Source organism: Apodemus sylvaticus, chromosome 13 (assembly GCF_947179515.1).
Source record: "Apodemus sylvaticus chromosome 13, mApoSyl1.1, whole genome shotgun sequence".
Taxonomy (NCBI): Eukaryota; Metazoa; Chordata; class Mammalia; order Rodentia; family Muridae; genus Apodemus; species Apodemus sylvaticus.
Genome location: NC_067484.1, coordinates 94,721,765 through 94,741,332, shown reverse-complemented (window position 1 = coordinate 94,741,332; position 19,568 = coordinate 94,721,765). Strand labels below are relative to the sequence as shown.

Sequence of the window (19,568 nt, the reverse complement as noted above, 5' to 3'; positions counted from 1 at the left end):
AGGCATCAGATCTTCTAGTGCTATAATTACAGGTGATCATGAGACAACCATAGCGGGTGCTTCGAACCTAACTTAGTTACTCTGCAAGAGCAGTATGTGCTCTTAACTCATGAACTTTGGATCTTCATTTTAAACAAACTAAAAAGTTGTTTATGTGACAGCTGGAAATTTGAATACTGATATTTTATGCTTTATGATACAGAATTGCTGATAGTGTTTAGTGGGTAGATAATAGTATGGATCTGTTAATAATGTATGTTTTGTATGTATAGACTGATATAATCTTGTAATGGAGAAAAGGTGGGGGAATATATGAAGATTGGCCATGAGCTGATAATTATTTTTAGCTGTTGGAGAGTATATGAAAATTCAGTATACTCTTAGTTACTTTTGTTTGCAGATTCCCATAATAAAACATCAAAGGGCAGATGAAAAAGAAACTAAAACATTTTATATAGTATTTATTAAATATTATATATGTATAGATATATTTTTAAATTTTATATTTTATATTTATTAAATACTATATATGTATAAATATACATATATATGTATAGAAAGTATTTATTAAATATTATGTATATTTTAGATATATGCATATCTATACCTATATGTATGAGAGAGGGAGAGAGAGAGAGATAGAGAGAGAGAGAGAGAGAGAGAGAGAGAGAGAGATAAAAGAAATGGGCAAAAAGGCAAGAGAAATCTAGAAATGCTGGGACTCCTTTTAAGAAGTTGGAAGAGTCAAACAGGCCAACAGTGTACAAGGTTGATCATATCTTTAGGAATTAGTCAGCAATTTTATTCTCACCAGTGCTTAGTTGCTGTGATTCTATAATACTTAAGAGATTGGCTTTTGAAGCTGAGTCTGAAATGGGGCTAATAAAAGTGCTTGTTTCTGGATTAGGTGTACCCATGAATATCCAGGTCTTAGAACAGTGCTTGTCATCTGGTGAGAACTCATGTTGCTACTGATGTCTGTGCACAGCTCACTTTCCTACTAGATTTAATATACATGTTATTTCTTTAAAAACAGTTGCTTTAAATTTTTATTTAAGAGTAATTAATATTTTATGTTTATCAGTGTTTGCATGCATGTATGTGTGCCGCATGTGTGCTGGTGCTTGGAGAGGTCAGATGAAAGTGTTTGATCCCTTGGAACTAGACTTAGTGTTGGTTGTGAGCCACCATGTGGGTGCTGGGAACAGAACCCAGATCCCTGCAAGAGCTGGTGCTCCTAATAGTTAAGCTATCTCTCCAGCCCCATTATTGAGATATTTTTAAAAAGATACTATTAGGTTTGTGATGAATAATCTATTTGAATATTATTATGTCTCAAAATGTTAAAATTAGTAACTAAGTAAAATCAATACTTTAAAATACAGAAGATGGTTATTGCATTTAATAATACAATTTTCTTTTTTAAGACTTTAGGAAAAGTTGGCAGAGTACAACAGATTTATTCGGACAGTGATTTAAAGGTGGAAGTCTGTGGAACATCTTGGACATATAACCCTGCAGCAGTTTCCAAGGTGGCACCTGCAGGATCAGCTATTAGCAATGCTTCTGGTGGTAGGTTTGTCTTGTTTCCTTAAGGATAATGGCCAGATCTCAGGCTGGAAATGGTAGCACACACTTTTAATCCCAGCACTCAGGTATATCTCTGAGTTCAAAGCTAACTTGATCTATAGCGCTAGTTCCAGGTCAGCCAGAGCTACATAGAAAAACCCTGATTTGATAAACAAACGAGGGCTGGAAAGATGGCTCAGTGGTTAAGAGCATTGAATCCTCTTCCGAGGGTCCTGAGTTAAAATCCCAGCAACCACATAGTGGCTCATAACTACCTGTAATGAGATCTGTTGCCCTCTTCTGGGGTGTCTAAAGACAGCTATAGTGAGTGTACTTACATAATAAATACATAAATCTTTAAAAAAAAATGAAAAACAGTTCTCATGCACAGATGGTCATGTCTGTGCATGTGGCTTTCTTCTAGATGGCATAGGCTCTTGGGCATTGAATATATACTTTGTAAACTTTTTTATTTGTTTATATTGTTTTTTTCAAGCAGGGTTTCTCTATGTAGCCCTGCCTTTCCTGGAACTCAGAGATTCACTGTCTCTGCTTCCTGAGTGCTGGGAATAAAGGCTTGTGACACCACTGCCCAGATACTTTTATACTTTGAAGAAGGGCTTTTCTTTTATACCCTCCCTTCCCCTTTCTGCTTCTTCCCCTATCATTCTTCTTTCCAGTTCTCCTCTTTTTAGTGTACTAAGTGTTCATTACTCTGGCTAAGGTACTCCTGGGAAGGTTCCATGAATTTGTGCTTTTCCTTGGGCATATCAAGTTTCTCTGTATCAGAGAGACACTTGAAGTTCAGATCTTACCTCAATCAGAAATTGAGTTTGTTTTTGCCATAAAAATCCTCTCTTGGCTTACATTTTATATCAGTTACAGTAACATTAGAACCCATGGTGTCTTAGTTAGGGTTTCTATTGCTGTGAAGAGACAGCATAACCAAGGCAACTCTTATAAAGGACAGCACTTAATCCAGGTTGGTTTACAGGTTCAGAGGGTCAGTCCATTATCATGGCAGGAAGAATGGCAGTTTCCAGGCAGACATGGGACTGAAGGAGCTGAGAGTTCTGCATCTTGATCCAAAGGAAACTAGGAAGAAGCTCTCTTCCACATTGGGCAGAGCTTGTATGTAGGACCTCAAAGCCTACCACCGTAGTGACATGTTTTCTCCAACAAGGCCACACCTATTCTAACAAGGCTATATCACCTAATATTACTACTTTCTGGTTCAAGCATATTCAAACCACCATACATGCTAAATATGAATTTGCTTAGTGCTTGGCTAAACTTGTTTCTAATGTCCTTCATATGCCCCAGCTTTGTGTGTACAGTCTGGTTTAGTCTGCATCATTTTCTGAGTTACTTTTGCCATGTAGTAGAAAAGAGAGGACCATAGTAGTGAGTGGAATATACCAACAAACAACCAAACCAAACCATTAGGTTAACAGATATGGTGGTTATATTTGCTAAGTAGAGGGAAGAGGAATCTGAGTTTGAGGCTAGCCTGGGTGTCTTGAAACTCTGAATCCAAAAAAAAAACAATGATTTCAGATTTTATTATGTAATGGTATCTGCTTTTTTCTCTTTTGAGTTCCTGTTGCAGATTGTTAGTATACCGATAACTTAAGTCAAGCTGTGTTGATTTCTATTTTGAGCTAGAAGCATCATGTTAGTTTGGCTACATCTAAACTAAAAAGCGAAGAGTAATTAATGCCTATTCTCAAATAATTTGGCTTCACATTCCTTTTGGTCTTTCTTTTACCCCACTTTGTGATTACTTTGCTTTTGAGTAATGACTCAAAGAATTAAAAGACTGGAACTTGATATCTTCTGTTACACTATTTAGGAAAAACAGTCAAGTGGCACTTAACAGAGCTTGCTCTTACCATTTATATGTTCATTTTCAGCGGAAAGTTGATTTCCTCCTAAAAATGTTTCCCCCGATATTCTAGAGGGTACATTATTTCTGAGTTATAATTGCTGTTCTGTTTTGTTTACTACAGAGTATAATGTTCTACTGTCTGTAGTATAGAATTAAGCTCTAAAATGCATTCTTACAATTGTGGGATTGCCATACTAGTGTGTTTATCTTTAGTATGACTAAATCTGAAATTATTTTAGTCAGTAATGCTTTACTTTTTCTACAATTACAATTTGGAATACACTGTTTGAAGACTCTGAAAATATTTATGGGGTTGAATTTAATAGAGCTCGGAATTAATGCTTATTACTTGCATGGGTAGCTGTCTGTACACAGTAGAAATAGCATTAATTTAGAAATAGTAAAACAGATAAATTGTTTAGGAACATGGAGAACATCTGTTCCTTTATTAACAGCTTGTTTTATGCCTTGCAGAAAGACTCTCCCAGCTTCTGAAGAAATTATTTGAAACCCAAGAATCTGGTGACCTCAATGAAGAGCTGGTTAAGGCTGCTGCCAATGGAGATGTGGCTAAAGTAGAAGATTTGCTGAAAAGACCAGATGTGGATGTGAGCATTTCAAACATAACCCTGAGGCATATGCAAAAATAGTAGTTTAATGATTTAATAAAGACTGAAGTCTTTTAGCCATTTAGAAATGGCTCTTGCAGCTTGTAGGAAACATGAACCTGTTTTCATTCTTCCTGTAGATAGTGTTTTTAGTAATAGATATTGAAACTACTGTCTTTTCTCCAGTATGTATCCTCCTCTTCCAGTGCCAAAAAATTGGCTGTGTTATTCATACTAGGATTAGTTGTTCTTTGTATCTGTTTTTGTGTAAGCGCCTGGCTGTTTTAGTTATTGAATATAGTTTGAAGTCAGAGTAGTATAGTACTCTTTGTTCTTCCTGCTCTCGTGTGTGTGTGTGTGTGTGTGTGTGTGTGTGCGCGTGTGCATGTGCACGCACGCGCGCATGCATGTTCGTAGAGCTTTTAGTTTGTTGGTTTTTTTAAGTTTTTTGGTTCTGTCAATAGTCACTGGGATGCGTTGTAGTTTGCTTTGGCCCTTTTACTGTCTTGTGATACATGATGTTTGTGTATCTTCCTGTGTTTATGTGTCCTCTTCAGTTTATTTCCTCAGCAGTTTAGAATCCCATCATAGAAATCTTTGACCTCTTTGGTCAAATTTATTCCTTTCTGCCTTTTGGGTCCTAGTGGTAACTGGGATAGAAAAGCTTCCTGTTCAGACGGATTGCTGGGGAGGCCTGCTAGTGCTGTGTTTGCAGTTTGTTGATTAATTCAAGTTGTTTTTTGGTGGGTCCTTTACAGTTGTCATCCATTTGTTTGTCTTTCCCCTTTTTCCTTCTGTACTTAAGTTCCTTTCCTTGGGCTTTTCAGACAGGATCTTGTTGTATAGCCCTGGATGGTCTCTTGCCTCAGCCTATAAGATGTTGGATAATAGACATCTGCTACCTTGTCTGGCTTTCTGATTTTCTGTATAGAAATTATGTTCCCTGCAGACAATGACAGTTTGATTTCCTCTTCCCAGATTAGATGACCTTTGTTGTGGTGGTTGTTATGTATTTGTTTTCCTTTTGATTGTGTGCTCTGTGATTACCAGGACCAAGTGAAATAAATATACAGTCATAGTGACCATCTTAGCCTTGTTTCAAATCTGAAAACTTTACCTCATTTAGCATATTAGGTGCTGTTTACTGTATATGACCTTTATATTGAAGGTCACATATTGAAATATTGAATATTGAAATATATTTCAGCAATATTTAGTCTGTTTAGTTTTCATCATAAAGAAACGTTGGATTTTATCAAGTTTGTGGGGTTTTTTTTAGCATTTATTGAGATGCTCATGAAATTTCTTGGTCTTTCATTTGTTGAGGTAGTATAATCATGTTTATTGATCTTGAATCTTGATACATTTCTTTGCCTGAACTACACTGATTGTGATGAATGATCTTTTCTAAAGGGTTATTTCCCTATAGTTTTGTTTTGTGTGTGTCCTTGTCTGGTTTTCATATAATGATAATGCTTACCTGATAGAGGTTGGAGTAATAATTGAAGAGAATTGGTGTTCATTCTTCCTTGAGAGGTACAGTTGAATGAAGCAAGTCTGGGACCTTGCTACTGATTCCCTCTCACATGTTACTTTCCACTCAGGCTATTTGTGAAGATACAGTGTTGAGAGAGAGGATAGGATGGATACAAAAGTCCTCTATGTATCTACTAATGTGTTCAGGATTCCCTTGGTGCTCAGTGCTCCCTGTTGGTTATAATTGCTTTTCATCTTCAGTTTTCAGTATTCCTCCTTTTCTTTAGTCACGCTAAGGATTTTTCTATTTTGTTTTATTTTGTCAGAGCACACTCCCTGTTTACTTGATTTCATTTTCAGTTTTCTTCTTCATTTATTTCTGCTCTGATCTGTGGGTTCTGGTATTCAGACCATGGCCTTGGCACGTGCTGACTTGCTCTTCAGCACACACTCTGATCTTCAGGGTTTTGTTCCTTCTATAGATTTTTGGATTTAATTGTATTTTTATATTCTTTGGAGCACAAAGATAATTTGTGTGATGGTTAATGTGGATTATTGACTTAATTGGATTGAGAAGCATCAAGGACATTAGGAAAATAAGTGTGTATGTAGAGAAGGAGGATATTTTCAGAAAAATTCAAGGTAGTAGTGAGGAGATTAAGTAGTGAGGATATTCTTGAATGTGGGCAACACAAGCCAATAGACTGGGAATCCAAGTAAAATAAAAGGGGAGGCTAGCTCAGTACAGGCGTATTCATTCTCATTCTCTCTCTCTCTCTCTCTCTCTCTCTCTCTCTCTCTCTCTCTCTCTCTCTCTCTCTCTCTCCCTCCCCCTCCCTCTATCCCTCTCCCTCCCCTCCCTCTCTCCCTCTCCCCTCTGTCCCCCTCTCTCTCCCCCTTTTCTTCTCTCTCTTCCTCTCCCTCTCCCTCTCCCCCTCCCCCTCACTCTCCCTCTCCCTCCCTCCTTCCCTCCCTCCTTTTCTCCCTCCTTCCCTCCCTTGGCTATTATGATGTACATTGTTCTGTCATCACTACCCCCCATACCTTCCCCTCCATGTTGGTCTAAGGCATAAACCCTCCAAGAAATGTATATTAAAAGAATCATTCCTTAAGTTGTTATTCTCATTTGTCACAAGAAAAAGTCTTAACTAACATAGTTGTTTATCTGAACTCTTTGTTTATAGTTGTGTGGATTGGGATATAGGGCTTTGCACATTCGAGGCAAGTGCTGTAGCACGAAACTGTATCCTAAGCTCTTGGAGTCATTTTTGGCGGCATTTTTATTTTCTTGTAGAAACTTTATACATATGTTTCAGTATGTTTTGATCACTACTCTCCTTCACCTCCTCCTACTGCCCTCAGTCTTTTCCATCTCATCTTCATGCCTTTTAAAGAAGAGGTCAAGCAGTACTGCCCAATATATGCATGGCATGGGTGTGGGGCCATCCTCTGGCATAGGCACCCTACCACCAGTAGCCATGCTCCTAAAGGACAGTGACCTCTCCCTCAGCAGCTATCAGTTATTCTAGGAGTGGGGTCTTAGGGGCCCCTTCCCACCCATGCTGGAATCTTTGTTTTTTATTGAGACAGAGTTCCTGACTGTCCTGGAATTCTGTAGATCAGACTGTCCTCAAATCACAGGGATCTGCCTGCCTGCTCTCCCACTTCCTGGCTCCATGCTGGAATGCTAATGGCTAGATCTGTACTGAATGACTAGAGTGCTGCCCTTTGATATGTGCAATAGCTGTGCATCCAGCAGTAAGCATTTCATGGCTCTCTTCCCCATTCTTTGGTTGTAACTTTATCTCCTCTTCCTTGATGTTCCTTCATGTCCATTGATTGAGGGAGGTTGGTATAGATGACCCACCCACAGGTGAAAATATAGCCAGCAGTTGGACCAGTTGAGAATCTTTATATTAACCATTACCTAGTGAAACAATAAATCTATGGGTAGAAACAGTATTAAGCAGAGTTTCACAGCATAACCTTTGAGCCAAAAGCCCTCCCACCCCCCCATCCCCCCATCCCCCTGTTTTTTTTTCAACAGTACCAGGCATGAAATTCTTCTTGTGTAGCAGGCCTCATATCTAATCAGAATAGTTACTAACAGCACTGTCTTGCCACTATTATACCAGGCAAATTAGTGTTTTAGCCTATACCAGTATAGTAGAAAATAGGTTTGGAAACTATATGATGTTTGTGGAAATCAACAATTACATATAAATACTGCACTTGATCTTAGCCAAAAGGCCGAGAAGTGATACACATAAATACTGGATCAAGGAAAAGTAAAGCAAATTTAAAAGCTCTTGAAACAAAAATATAAATATGGCATAATCAAAAATCTATGGACTAGGACAAGTACCTACTATAGCTTTTGTCTCTTACCTTATTTTTTAAATAATTTTGATGATTATGTTGTGATATTTTAATGTTAGATTGCTCTCAAAGAATCATATAAAGTCCATATTTATTGGCGATTTCTGATTTGTGATATTTATTAATATTTTCTTCTTTCTTTTTTAGGTAAATGGACAGTGTGCTGGCCATACAGCAATGCAAGCTGCTAGTCAAAATGGACATGTTGATATTTTGAAGTTACTTTTGAAGCAAAATGTTGATGTTGAAGCAGAGGTATATAAGCTAAGCTTGAAAACAAGACTAAGTAAACCTTTTATAAAAATAATTCCATATAAGATGGAATTTCATTCTTGAAATTTAATATTCACCCTATGTTATCCAAATTAAAAAATTAAGAAAAGATAGTTTAGAGCTTTCTTCTGCCTTTCTCTTTCTTCATTATTCCTTCTCTCTCTTTTTAATAATTCCTTAATATTTCAGATATAGTTTCCTTCTTCTAGAGTAGTAAAGCTATTGGGAGCCCAACTGCGCTCTCCATGATCCTTCTAGAAATGTGTACAGGGTGTATACACTTGGGATCAGCATCTTTCTTATCTAGCACTCAGATATTTTTTTTCTGAGTACAATTTCATTATCATTGGCTTAGCCTATTTTTTTTTTAACTTTCACAGTGTATCTTTATCCCTGCATGTGCATATGCTTAACTTTGTGTGTATTATAAAAGGGCAATAAATACTGACCTTGGAGTTTTAGCTGGGACATCTATTCTATGTATGAGGTAGAAACATTAGCTTATTTTGTTAACTGTAACATTAGGGGGAAAAGGATATCAGGATTGTATTTATTCTAGTTTAGACCAGGCTATGGAATAGTAGTTTTGTTTTCTCAACTCTCCTGTGGGAGGACTTAAGATGCTTCAGTTACCAGAGGATCTCTCTAGCTCTTTCTTTTTTTTAAATTTATTTTTATTTTATATATATCCTTTAAAAAGATCTTACTGATCTTATGTTACTTTTTTTTCTTTAATTTTTTATACTTTATTGGATACCTAAGGAGCTTATGGTGTTTTACCACTAAATAGTTTATCATTGATATTGGAATTTTCTGTTGCCCATGAAGAGTGTTTGAATGAATTTTAATTTTTAATCCCTCCCCCCCCCCTTTTTTTTTTGCAGGAGGAAAGAGAATGCATGTTTGTGCTTATATGTGCATACATTTGCTGGTATAGGTGTATGTGTGTGTGTGTGTGTGTGTCTATGTGTCTATGTATCTATGTGTCTGTGTGTACATATGCGTACAGGTATCTTTGCAGACCAGAAGTTAACATCAGATCCCTTTGAGCTGGAGTTGTGTGTGGTTGTGATGTCGGTACTGAGAACTGAATATAAGTCCTTTTGCAAAGTAATACATGCTCTTAACCACTGAGCCATCTCTCTAGATCCATATGCTTAAACTTCAAATGAACATTGAGGAAGACTCCAATTACATAACAGTTATTTTTACTGTGATGTTTTACTATGAGATATATAACATGATTTTTCATTTGCAGTAGTATAAGAGTTGGATTTTTCCTGACTGAATTTAGGAACTTAGATGTGGGTTAAAAGTTTTTTTGTTGCTGGGCAGTGGTAGCACATACTTTTAACCCTAGCACTTGAGAGGCAGACTCATGTGGGTCTCTGTGAGTTGGAGACCAGTGTGGTCTATAGAGTAAGTTCCAGGACAGCCAGGAGTACACAGAAATGTGTACTTCTTGCCCTCAGGAGATGGCCTACAGAATAGGGTATAGCTGACTCAATGCCATTGGATTCACTTTCATCAGTAACTTTTTTCCCTGATTAATTGAATTATTATAAAATAAACATCCAGTTAATACTGTAAACTTGTAAAACTGGAGCTTGAGTTGTTGGCTGGATGTTTGTAAATAGTCCTTTGGTTTGGAAACTGTTCCTTAGCTAGAACAGTGAGAACCTGTCTGGGACTTGTGTTGTAATGCTTATATAGATTTCCATTCCATGTGCTTTCTTCTACTGCAGATTTATATAACTTGTAGAAGTAGTATACAAAGCAATATTCCTCTGTCATTTAATAGCAGTTTCTTGGAATCTTTGTGAAGTAAGGGTAAGATGTGAACCTTAATCAGACTGTACCAGTCAATGTAGAGAGAAACAATGTTAGTGCATCTTGAAGTGAAGTGCCTGGGACACTATTGTTCCTGGTCACATAGGCACTGGGTTACTTGTACCCAGTTAAATTTTCCCCATCTGTACTGTGTTGGAGCATTGAGTGAGTCTCCTTATCTTTTCTGATCCTTGTTAGACTGTTAATTTAGTTGGGAGAGGAGGGAAGCTCTGTACTCACCTCTAGAGTTTAGTTTTCTTTTTAAAAAAAAAACTAAATAGATTTTTTACAATCTTGAAGATAAACATAGTATTTTCCCTTATTTTTCTCCATTAAATTGTTCAGAAGTTTAAAATGGTAAAAACATAATATTAAACATTTTACTACTGATACTGTATATGGTTTTACCTAACATTGGAGAATGATTGCCTTTGGAATCAATTCAAGAAAAGTTGTATATTTGCTAATTTAATTAGTTCTTGTAATGGCATTAGCAAATAAAAGGATGCTTATTATTTAGAACCCAGAAGTGACACTACAAAAACCCAGTTTCACAAGTGTTGAAAGAAAAATTATTTAAAAAATTAATTAAAATATAAATGCAACTCAGTTCAAGATAGACACAAAAATGCATTGATTCCCCCCCCCCCCCCCCAGAAGAGCTAATATTAGCAGGTTTTGGCTGGGGATAGACTATACACCAAATTTCTTTGACTTAGGAAAAGCTCAAAAAGCTATTTTGGAAAGTTAGCTCTGTCAGTTTACTAACCACAGGGTACTTTTTGTGTCCTCCTTATGTATAGGTTAGAATGTCAAGGCTTGTGGGAGCAAACTTGGGGCCTCTTCAGGGATTTGGGATTTTTTTTCCTTTACTGATGAAGTATTAAGATATGGAGGTTTAGATGAATGTCCTTTGTTTTTAGATAGCATGCAAACATTCTTAGGTTATTAGGAAATTGTGATTTTACTAAGGGCCTTGAGGACTCTTGACTTGAAGGTTAAGCAACAGGAGCAATATGAGACTTCACCATAGACCCTGATTTTTTTCTCTTCTTCCCTCCTTCCCTCATCCCCTCTTCTCTCCCACTCCTTCCTTCTATGTTCCCTACCTTCTTTCCTTCCATCTCCCCCAGCCTCATTTGTATACATACATATATTGCTATGTGTATATGTATGGCAAATACTTACTGATTGAGCTACCTTCTTTAGCCATAAACCCAAAATTTAAAAGATATTTTTGCTTCTAAAATGATACTGGGTAGAAAGTTCCATGATAAAAGCTTTAATTTCCTGAAAGGTGGTACTGTTATGGCCATGCCCATTGTTATCATTGCTATGTAGCAAGTAAACTTGTTTTCATTCTTTGAAAACACAAAATTCCCATTTTCTTGTCTGTGATAATATTTTAAGGGATTGTAATATGGAGAAAGAAACAAAGTATCATTTTTAACATGACACTTTGGTATCACTTATATTTTTTTCTAGCTAAAAATTTCCAACAGGCAGAAGAAGACAGTCTAGGTTTCCTCCCTCCCTCTCTCCCTCCCTCCCTCCCTCCTTCCCCTCTTCCTCCCTCTCTCTCTCTCTCTCTCTCTCTCTCTCTCTCTCTCTCTCTTCTCTCTCTTTCTTTCTTTCTTTCTTTCTTTCTTTCTTTCTTTCTTTCTTTCTTTCTTTCTTTCTTTCTTTCTTTTCTTTCTTTCTTTCTTTCTTTCTTTCTTTCAATAGATGTTACTTTGCCAAATTCTGGTTATCTCATTAATGAAAACAGAAACAAAACTATAAAACTGGCTTTAGAATTGATCAATGTAAAGAAATCTTTCTGTTAAATACCAGGACAGACTCAAGTTTACAGCTATCAAAATGGCTTTAGATATTTTTACCAGGAATGATAATTGAAATTGCTATTGAAGATTCCCTTATTCTTAAAAACTGACCTGGAATATCAACTATAGATAGGGAAGAGAATAATGGAGAGAAGTATTGTGTAAGAGAGAAGCACCCAGACTCTATCTCTGAAGACAACCTGGTGATGTGAGGCCTGCCCTCATCATTTCAGGGCCTTGTCACCCTCCATTGGGCCTTTCACAGATTTGCCTCTCACAGATTCACCTCTCCCAAGTACTTCTACTGTGTGTGTGTGTGGGGGGGGGGGCAAGCACACGAACTTTTGTGCTGCCAAATTGTTTCCAAACTGTAGAAGTCAAAAATACTCACTAAATGGAAAAGATAAATAGCACAGTGTCTTCCTTCTTCAGTTACAGTGAAGTGAAGGCAGAAGTGAAGCAGAAGGGCAGCGGGATCAGTCTGCCTTACAGCGAGGGAGGGACAGCCACATCACAGCTGAGTGAACTGTGGGAATGAGGCAGGCCTGGCAGGTGGAGATGAGGGAACAGGCTGGAAAATCACTTCAAGAAGAGTAACCGTGGTATTGGTACAGTGACAGGCAGGAGGATCAATGGAACAGGATTGAAGATCCAGAAATGAACCCACACACCTATGGCCACTTGATCCTTGACAAAGAGGCTGAAAACATCCAATGGAAAAAAGATAGCCTTTTCAACAAATGGTGCTGGTTCAACTGGAGGTCAGCATGTAGAAGAATGCGAATTGATCTATCCTTGTCTCCTTGTACTAAGCTCAAATCCAAATGGATCAAGGACCTCCACATAAAGCCAGACACTCTGAAGCTAATAGAAAAGAAACTGGGGAAGACCCTTGAGGACATCGGTACAGGGAGAATGTTTCTGAACAGAACACCAATAGCGTATGCTCTAAGAGCAAGAATTGACAAATGGGACCTCATAAAATTACAAAGTTTCTGTAAGGCAAAGGACACCATCAAGAGGACAAATCGGCAACCAACAAATTGGGAAAAGATCTTCACCAATCCTACATCAGATAGAGGGCTAATATCCAATATATATAAAGAACTCAAGAAGTTAGACTCCAGAAAACCAAACAACCCTATTAAAAAATGGGGTACAGAGTTAAACAAAGAATTCTCACCTGAAGAACTTCGGATAGCGGAGAAACATCTTAAAAAATGCTCAAAGTCATTAGGGAAATGCAAATCAAAACAACCCTGAGATTTCACCTTACACCAGTCAGAATGGCTAAGATTAAAAATTGAGGAGACAGCAGGTGTTGGAGAGGGTGTGGAGAAAGAGGAACACTCCTCCACTGCTGGTGGGGTTGCAAATTGGTACAACCACTCTGGAAATCAGTCTGGCGGTTCCTCGGAAAACTGGGCACCTCACTTCCAGAAGATCCTGCTATACCACTCCTGGGCATATACCCAGAGGATTCCCCACCATGTAATAAGGATACATGCTCTACTATGTTCATAGCAGCCCTATTTATAATTGCCAGATGCTGGAAAGAACCCAGGTATCCCTCAACAGAGGAGTGGATGCAAAAAATGTGGTATATCTACACAATGGAGTACTATTCAGCCATTAGAAACAATGAATTCATGAAATTCTTAGGCAAATGGATGGAGCTAGAGAACATCATACTAAGTGAGGTAACCCTGACTCAAAAGGTGAATCATGGTATGCACTCACTAATAAGTGGATATTAACCTAGAAAACTGGAATACCCAAAACATAATCCACACATCAAATGAGGTACAAGAAGAACGGAGGAGTGGCCCCTTGTTCTGGAAAGACTCAGTGAAGCAGTATTCGGCAAAACCAGAACGGGGAAGTGGGAAGGGGTGGGTGGGAGAACAGGGGGAGAGAAGGGGGCTTATGGGACTTTCGGGGAGTGGGGGGCTAGAAAAGGGGAAATCATTTGAAAAGTAAATAAATATATCGAATAAAAAAAAAAACCAAAAAAAGAAAAGAAAAAAAAAAAAAAGAGAGTAACCGTGGACTCTGAAGAGCACATAGAGGACTCGGAGAGGAAATAGATGCATGCAGGCCTGTAGGGCACTATTTGTGCTGACCATATGGGCTGTGGTTTTGTTAGGCAAGATGGGTCAACTTCAGTGGCACAAGCTTTAGAGGGTTGAAAGGAGAGAGAGGGCAGGAGAGGAGGAGCAGTGTTAGGTTTACTCTCCATAGAACCCTGTGTGCACTAGTACACAGAGTAACTCAGAAGAAAGCAATAAAATTTAGAATTGAAGCTAAGGTACTGTGATTTTTCCAATTTAGAAGAGAAACCTGAAAACATTTAATTGTACTGTCCTTTTTTTATGTGTGTTCTATAATCTTTAATTTAATTTTTTTAATTTATTTATTTTTGTATTTTTGAGACAGGGTTTCTCTATATAGTCCTGGTTGTCCTGGAACTCACTCTGTAGACCAGGCTGGCCTTGAACTCAGAAATCCACCTGCCTCTGCCTTCCAAGTGCTGGGAATAAAGGCATGTGCCACCACTGCCTGGCTATCTTTAATTTTATAAAAATGTTGTTACCTTTAATATCATGTATCAGGGCTTAAATTTTAATGTTTGTTTTTAAATAAACAAATTTGATAGGGCCTGCATAGCATGCGTCTATTAGTGATTTCTTGTTTGTTAGTTTTCCTTTTTTCTTTCTCTTCATTATTCTCTCTCCTCCATCCCTGCCTGTCTGTCTTTCTGCTTGTCTTTCTTAAGACAGAGTCTCGCTCACTCTGTAGCCCAGGCTGTCCTGGAACTTACTGTATATTCTGTGCTGTCCCGGAACTTATAAGTATAGGCTAGCCTTGAAATTTGGTCCTCCTGCCTCAGGCTCCTTAGTGCTTGGCTTATATATGTGTAGCACCATGCCTGGCTTCAGTTAATAGTTTTCTAATAACCATAAGTATAATAAATTCATATTTATAAATAATATTTTTATTTTGTTGGCAGTAGTGGATTGATGCTCCCTTTTTAAATGGAAAGGTAAATGAGTAGTCTTAAAAGATGGAGGGGGTGGTGAAGTGGCTCTGATTAAGAGTGTGTATTACTCATGTACAGGATCTGAGTTCAGTTTCCAGCACCCATGTTGCATGTCTCATAAGACCATATAACTCAGGAACTGAAACGTGCCTTTGGAATTCAAGGGCACTTGCACGCACTTGCACATAACCACAAGCTGACACTCACATTCTGTCTGTCTGTCTGTCTCTCTCTCTCTCTCTCTTTCTCTCTCTCTCTTTCTCTCTCTCTCTTTCTCTCTCTCTCTCTCTCTCTCTCTCTCTCTCTCTCTCTCTCTCTCTCACACACACACACACACACACACAGAGGGAGAGAAAAATATTTTTAAAAATTACAGAGAAAAAACTCCTGATTGATGGTTAGGACAATTAGTTGTCTGTCTTTCTGTCTCTCCTGTTTCTCTGTCTCTGTCTTCCTTTCTTTCTGTCTCTCAGGATGTGTGTGTACATGTACATATGCTTGTGATACTTGAGTACAATGCTGTTTTATCAGTGTGAGAATGGAACCTTCTCTGGTTGTTTGCTAGTCCTTTTTCAGTATTGATGATAGGTAACAAAACTTCCTTGTAGAAGGGAGTTTTCTATCAGTGTGTTTTTCCTCTTGGCCCCAAGCTCCTGGAAATAATGACTCTAAGACTCAAATATATTAACATATACCTAGGCCATATAGCTAGGCATGTTTCCCAACTGGTTTATAGATTAGTAATCCCATTCTTCTAAGTTCTGCTATGTGGCTGTTTCCTTGGTCCTTAGTTTATATGCAACCGTCTTCTATGTCTGGGGCCTAAATCTTCCTCATTTGACTCTATCCCAGAATCCTTTCTGCTTACTGAATGTCCCATCTTCTATTCTGCCCATTCCTATAGGCCATAGGTTTTTTTTTTTTTTATTGACAAGTGATACACATACAGTACACAAGAGATTTTTCTCTGCACCTCCTATTTTGATTCAGCTAGAAATGTCCACAAGGTAGAAATTTCCTACCTTTTCAAGAAATGTTATTGAACCAAATTCCCACATAAATATTATCCTTGATACCTGTTTAAAAGATAACAGGCAGATATTACAAAACAAAACTAAAACCAAACTTATCTTGAATTCAGTACCTGTTTTGTGTCTCTTATTTGTTTTAGAAGTATTTAATTACAGCAGTATTTACTTATGTGATCTTTGAGAAGTAGTTTTAGGTGACTGTGGGTACCAAATGAGTTTTCAAACCCTTTGTAAAATCTAGGGCGTCTGCTAGGTACTGACACAAAGATTGGGAGTCAACAGTTTTAAAGGAATACTTGAATAGGCTTACATTTAAGTGTAATTGTGTTGACATTTGGAGTGTAGTATTCTTATGAAGATAGTAGGAATATTATAGTACCCTTCTGCAAAGGAAATTAGGCTGATTGTATGTAAATATGTGTGATACATAATATGTGTTACCTTTATGGTACAGTACAAGCATTTCCCCTTTATAAAGTAGTTTATGTAAAAGTTAATCTATCATCTCTTTAGAAATATGACTATTACAAACAGTATGGCAAGTGTAGTTTAATTCCTCTGAAAGAATTATAGAATTTTGGATTTTTTTTTTTTCTCTGTATAGCTTTTTCTGTTCTGGAATTTGCTTTGTAGACCAAGCTGGCTGGGAACTCACAGCGATCTGACTGCCCCTGGTACCACTACCAACCGGCTCAGTTTTTAAATCTTAAAAAAAAAAAAAAAAAAACATTACTTAGTAAGATTTTCTGTTTTCAAATACACAGAAGTGGTATGTTCAGCACTTAGATGCAACATCTGACTTAGATGTAATTTGACTAATGTCTAATTCCTGTGTAAAGGTAATTAAGACCACATTGTTTTATATCTTTTTTGTTACCACTCAACTGATAGTAGTATAGTTGTCTTGCACCTGGTTTAGTTGTGCAATCTGGAAATGCCAGGACTTGGGATACTGAGACAGGAGGAGGAGGAGGGCTCAAGGTCAGATGATATGAGACCCCTAGCACTACTGTTTCAGTAAATACCCTGATATTGGCTTAGTTCAATATGATATAATGTAACTAACTAGTTTTAACATTTGTCATTTTTATATTTACTTTTCCACAACTTTTCTGCCCATAATGTGGTTTGTGATTATTTTATAGCTTTAGATTTTTTTTTCTTAACTCTTCTGATTAAACTTTCATGCTGATCTTCAGGATAAAGATGGAGATCGAGCTGTTCACCATGCAGCCTTTGGAGATGAGGGTGCTGTCATAGAGGTCCTACACCGAGGCAGTGCTGACCTGAATGCTCGTAATAAGCGTAGACAGACGCCTCTTCATATTGCTGTCAATAAAGGTCATCTTCAGGTTGTGAAGACTTTGTTGGACTTTGGTTGTCATCCCAGTCTCCAGGTAAGACTTGAGTGGAATATACTAAGCAGGCATTAGTAGGACTGGTTAAAGTGACTTACCAAGTTCTGTAGTAAATTTGTTATTATGAAGGATATCCAAGATACAGGCTGATATAAAATAACCTATTGTGCAGCTATTTAAATATTTTCATTGTAGCTTTATTATTCTAGATTCTAGGTTTAAGTCTGTTTTGGAAAATATATTATATTGATTTAGAGTAGGAAGGAAAATAGCCTGATTTTTGAGACAAAAATTTTGCCTAAAAATGATTTTTTAAGCTAGTTTAGCAACTAGATGAACTTAAGCCATATATGTAAGAGGAACATGGTCTATGTCCATGAACACTGTTTTTTGCATACACAGGGTTAAAATTTGGAATGAGTACTTAATTTCATAGAAAAATAAAACAGCATATAATCATAATATGTCAGTGTTTGGGTTTCTTTCTAGCCTTTTTTCTATCTTGATATCTTTAACAAAATAGACTTGAAATATTATTTTTAAATGAAAGTATTTTTAAATATATTTTATAATTATAATAAATTAGTATTTTAAATAAATGTTCTTGAGCACTATTCAAATATATAAAACTGCTTTCTTTAAGTTGAAAAGGCAGTATTAATTAGAATACAACAGGAGTAATCACTGTGATTTTAAATAGCTTGTCTTAGGAATGATTCTAGATATTAGGAAATGGCTGAAGCCCAGGAGAGGTAGAAGTGAGCAGCAGGTACTACTCAGCAAGCTGTTACTAGGAATGATTTTTCCGAACTAGGATGTAACTTTATGTCCTGCCTGTAGGAGGCAGAACTAGTGAACAGAGGAAGAACTCCCAAGTATTGATCTGTTAAAGAGAAGGAATTTAGCCGGGTGTGGTGGCGCACGCCTGTAATCCCAGCACTTGGGAGGCAGAGGCAGGCGGATTTCTGAGTTCGAGGCCAGCCTGGTCTACAGAGTGAGTGAGTTTCAAGACAGCCAGAGCTACACAGAAAAACCCTGTCTCAAAAAACCAAGAAAAGAAAAAAAAAGGAGAAGGAATTTTAGATCTACTAACCTTTCAGTCTGAAGGGGGAAACAGTTATGTGTACGGATTGTGATAGACAAAGCGTACTTGAGACCTGTGCTTTTGAATCGCTGTTGTGGGGACCAGGAAGCAGGACAGATCAGGGACCCATGGAAAGGTATTCCAGGCCACATTAGTTTACCTCAGGTGAGAGCCTGCATATTTTTAGTGTCAATAAATAGAAGGTAGGTGATTGGATTGAACTTGGGTTAGGAATACCTTATGTAGGTAGGTGCCTGTGATTGGAAAACACTTCCTAAACAAGGCCAGATTATACTATAGTTTTCATGTATTTTATTTCAAGGCCATATGTCTCTGCCATTACAGAATGAGGAAATCATGACTAATGCATAGCTGAATGGGTATGACTGTGTTCCTGTAAAATTTAATTTATAAAAACAGGTGGCAAGCTGGATTTGATAACTGTGGTGTATAATAGAGGATATGCTGTATATGACTTTGTAAAAGTACAAATTGTATATAAGCTCTAAATAATTCACTTTTACTGATGATCTATACTGAATTAGAATTCATTGCTAAGTAAATTGATTAATGATAAATACCTCCACAATAGAGTGTGACATTGGATGTGTTAATACATGCCTGTAATCCCAGCACTCAAAAAGAAGAGGCAGGAGAATCAATAGTTCAGAGCTAGCCTTAACTATATAGAGTAAGTCAAAGGTTAGCTCAGGCAGCAGTGTGAGAATGTGTCTCAGAACCACCACCACCACCACCACCGCCGCCGCCGTGTCAAAATCAGACTAACAAGAACCTAGACCATAATTGTTGACTGACAGCTTTTGCTTGTTAGAGAGCCTGCTTCTTTGTTTAGTAGTGAGTCTTCCTGTTGATGTGGTGATCAACAGAAGGAGAACTAATGGAAGTCTCTTTAAACTTAAAAATACAAGGATTCCGAAGGTGACACCCCTCTCCATGATGCCATAAGTAAGAAGCGGGATGACATTCTGGCGGTTCTTCTGGAAGCTGGAGCAGACGTGACCATCACGAACAATAACGGCTTCAATGCCCTGCATCATGCCGCACTGAGAGGGAATCCCAGGTACAGGTCCTCTTTTAATGCTTTAGGTGCTACTTAATTAAAGATGGTGTCCTGTTGGCTGTGGTAGTCATTTTCCTGATGTGATGAGGACAGATTTGGCTAATTTCATCATCTCAAATGATAAAGCT

The 19,568-nt window shown here is 37.6% G+C and overlaps 1 protein-coding gene across 2 annotated transcripts in view; it reads left to right on the top strand.

Moving 5' to 3' along the window:
- Mib1 (MIB E3 ubiquitin protein ligase 1) overlaps positions 1–19,568 on the top strand; it is a 101,439-nt gene that overhangs the window by 43,096 nt on the left and 38,775 nt on the right. For both annotated transcript variants that reach the window (XM_052201383.1, XM_052201382.1), the window contains exons 8-12: positions 1,428–1,572; positions 3,932–4,065; positions 8,068–8,175; positions 17,117–17,314; positions 19,289–19,440. In XM_052201383.1, coding sequence (XP_052057343.1) covers positions 1,428–1,572; positions 3,932–4,065; positions 8,068–8,175; positions 17,117–17,314; positions 19,289–19,440 — 737 coding nt within the window. The remainder of the gene's footprint in view (positions 1–1,427; positions 1,573–3,931; positions 4,066–8,067; positions 8,176–17,116; positions 17,315–19,288; positions 19,441–19,568) is intronic.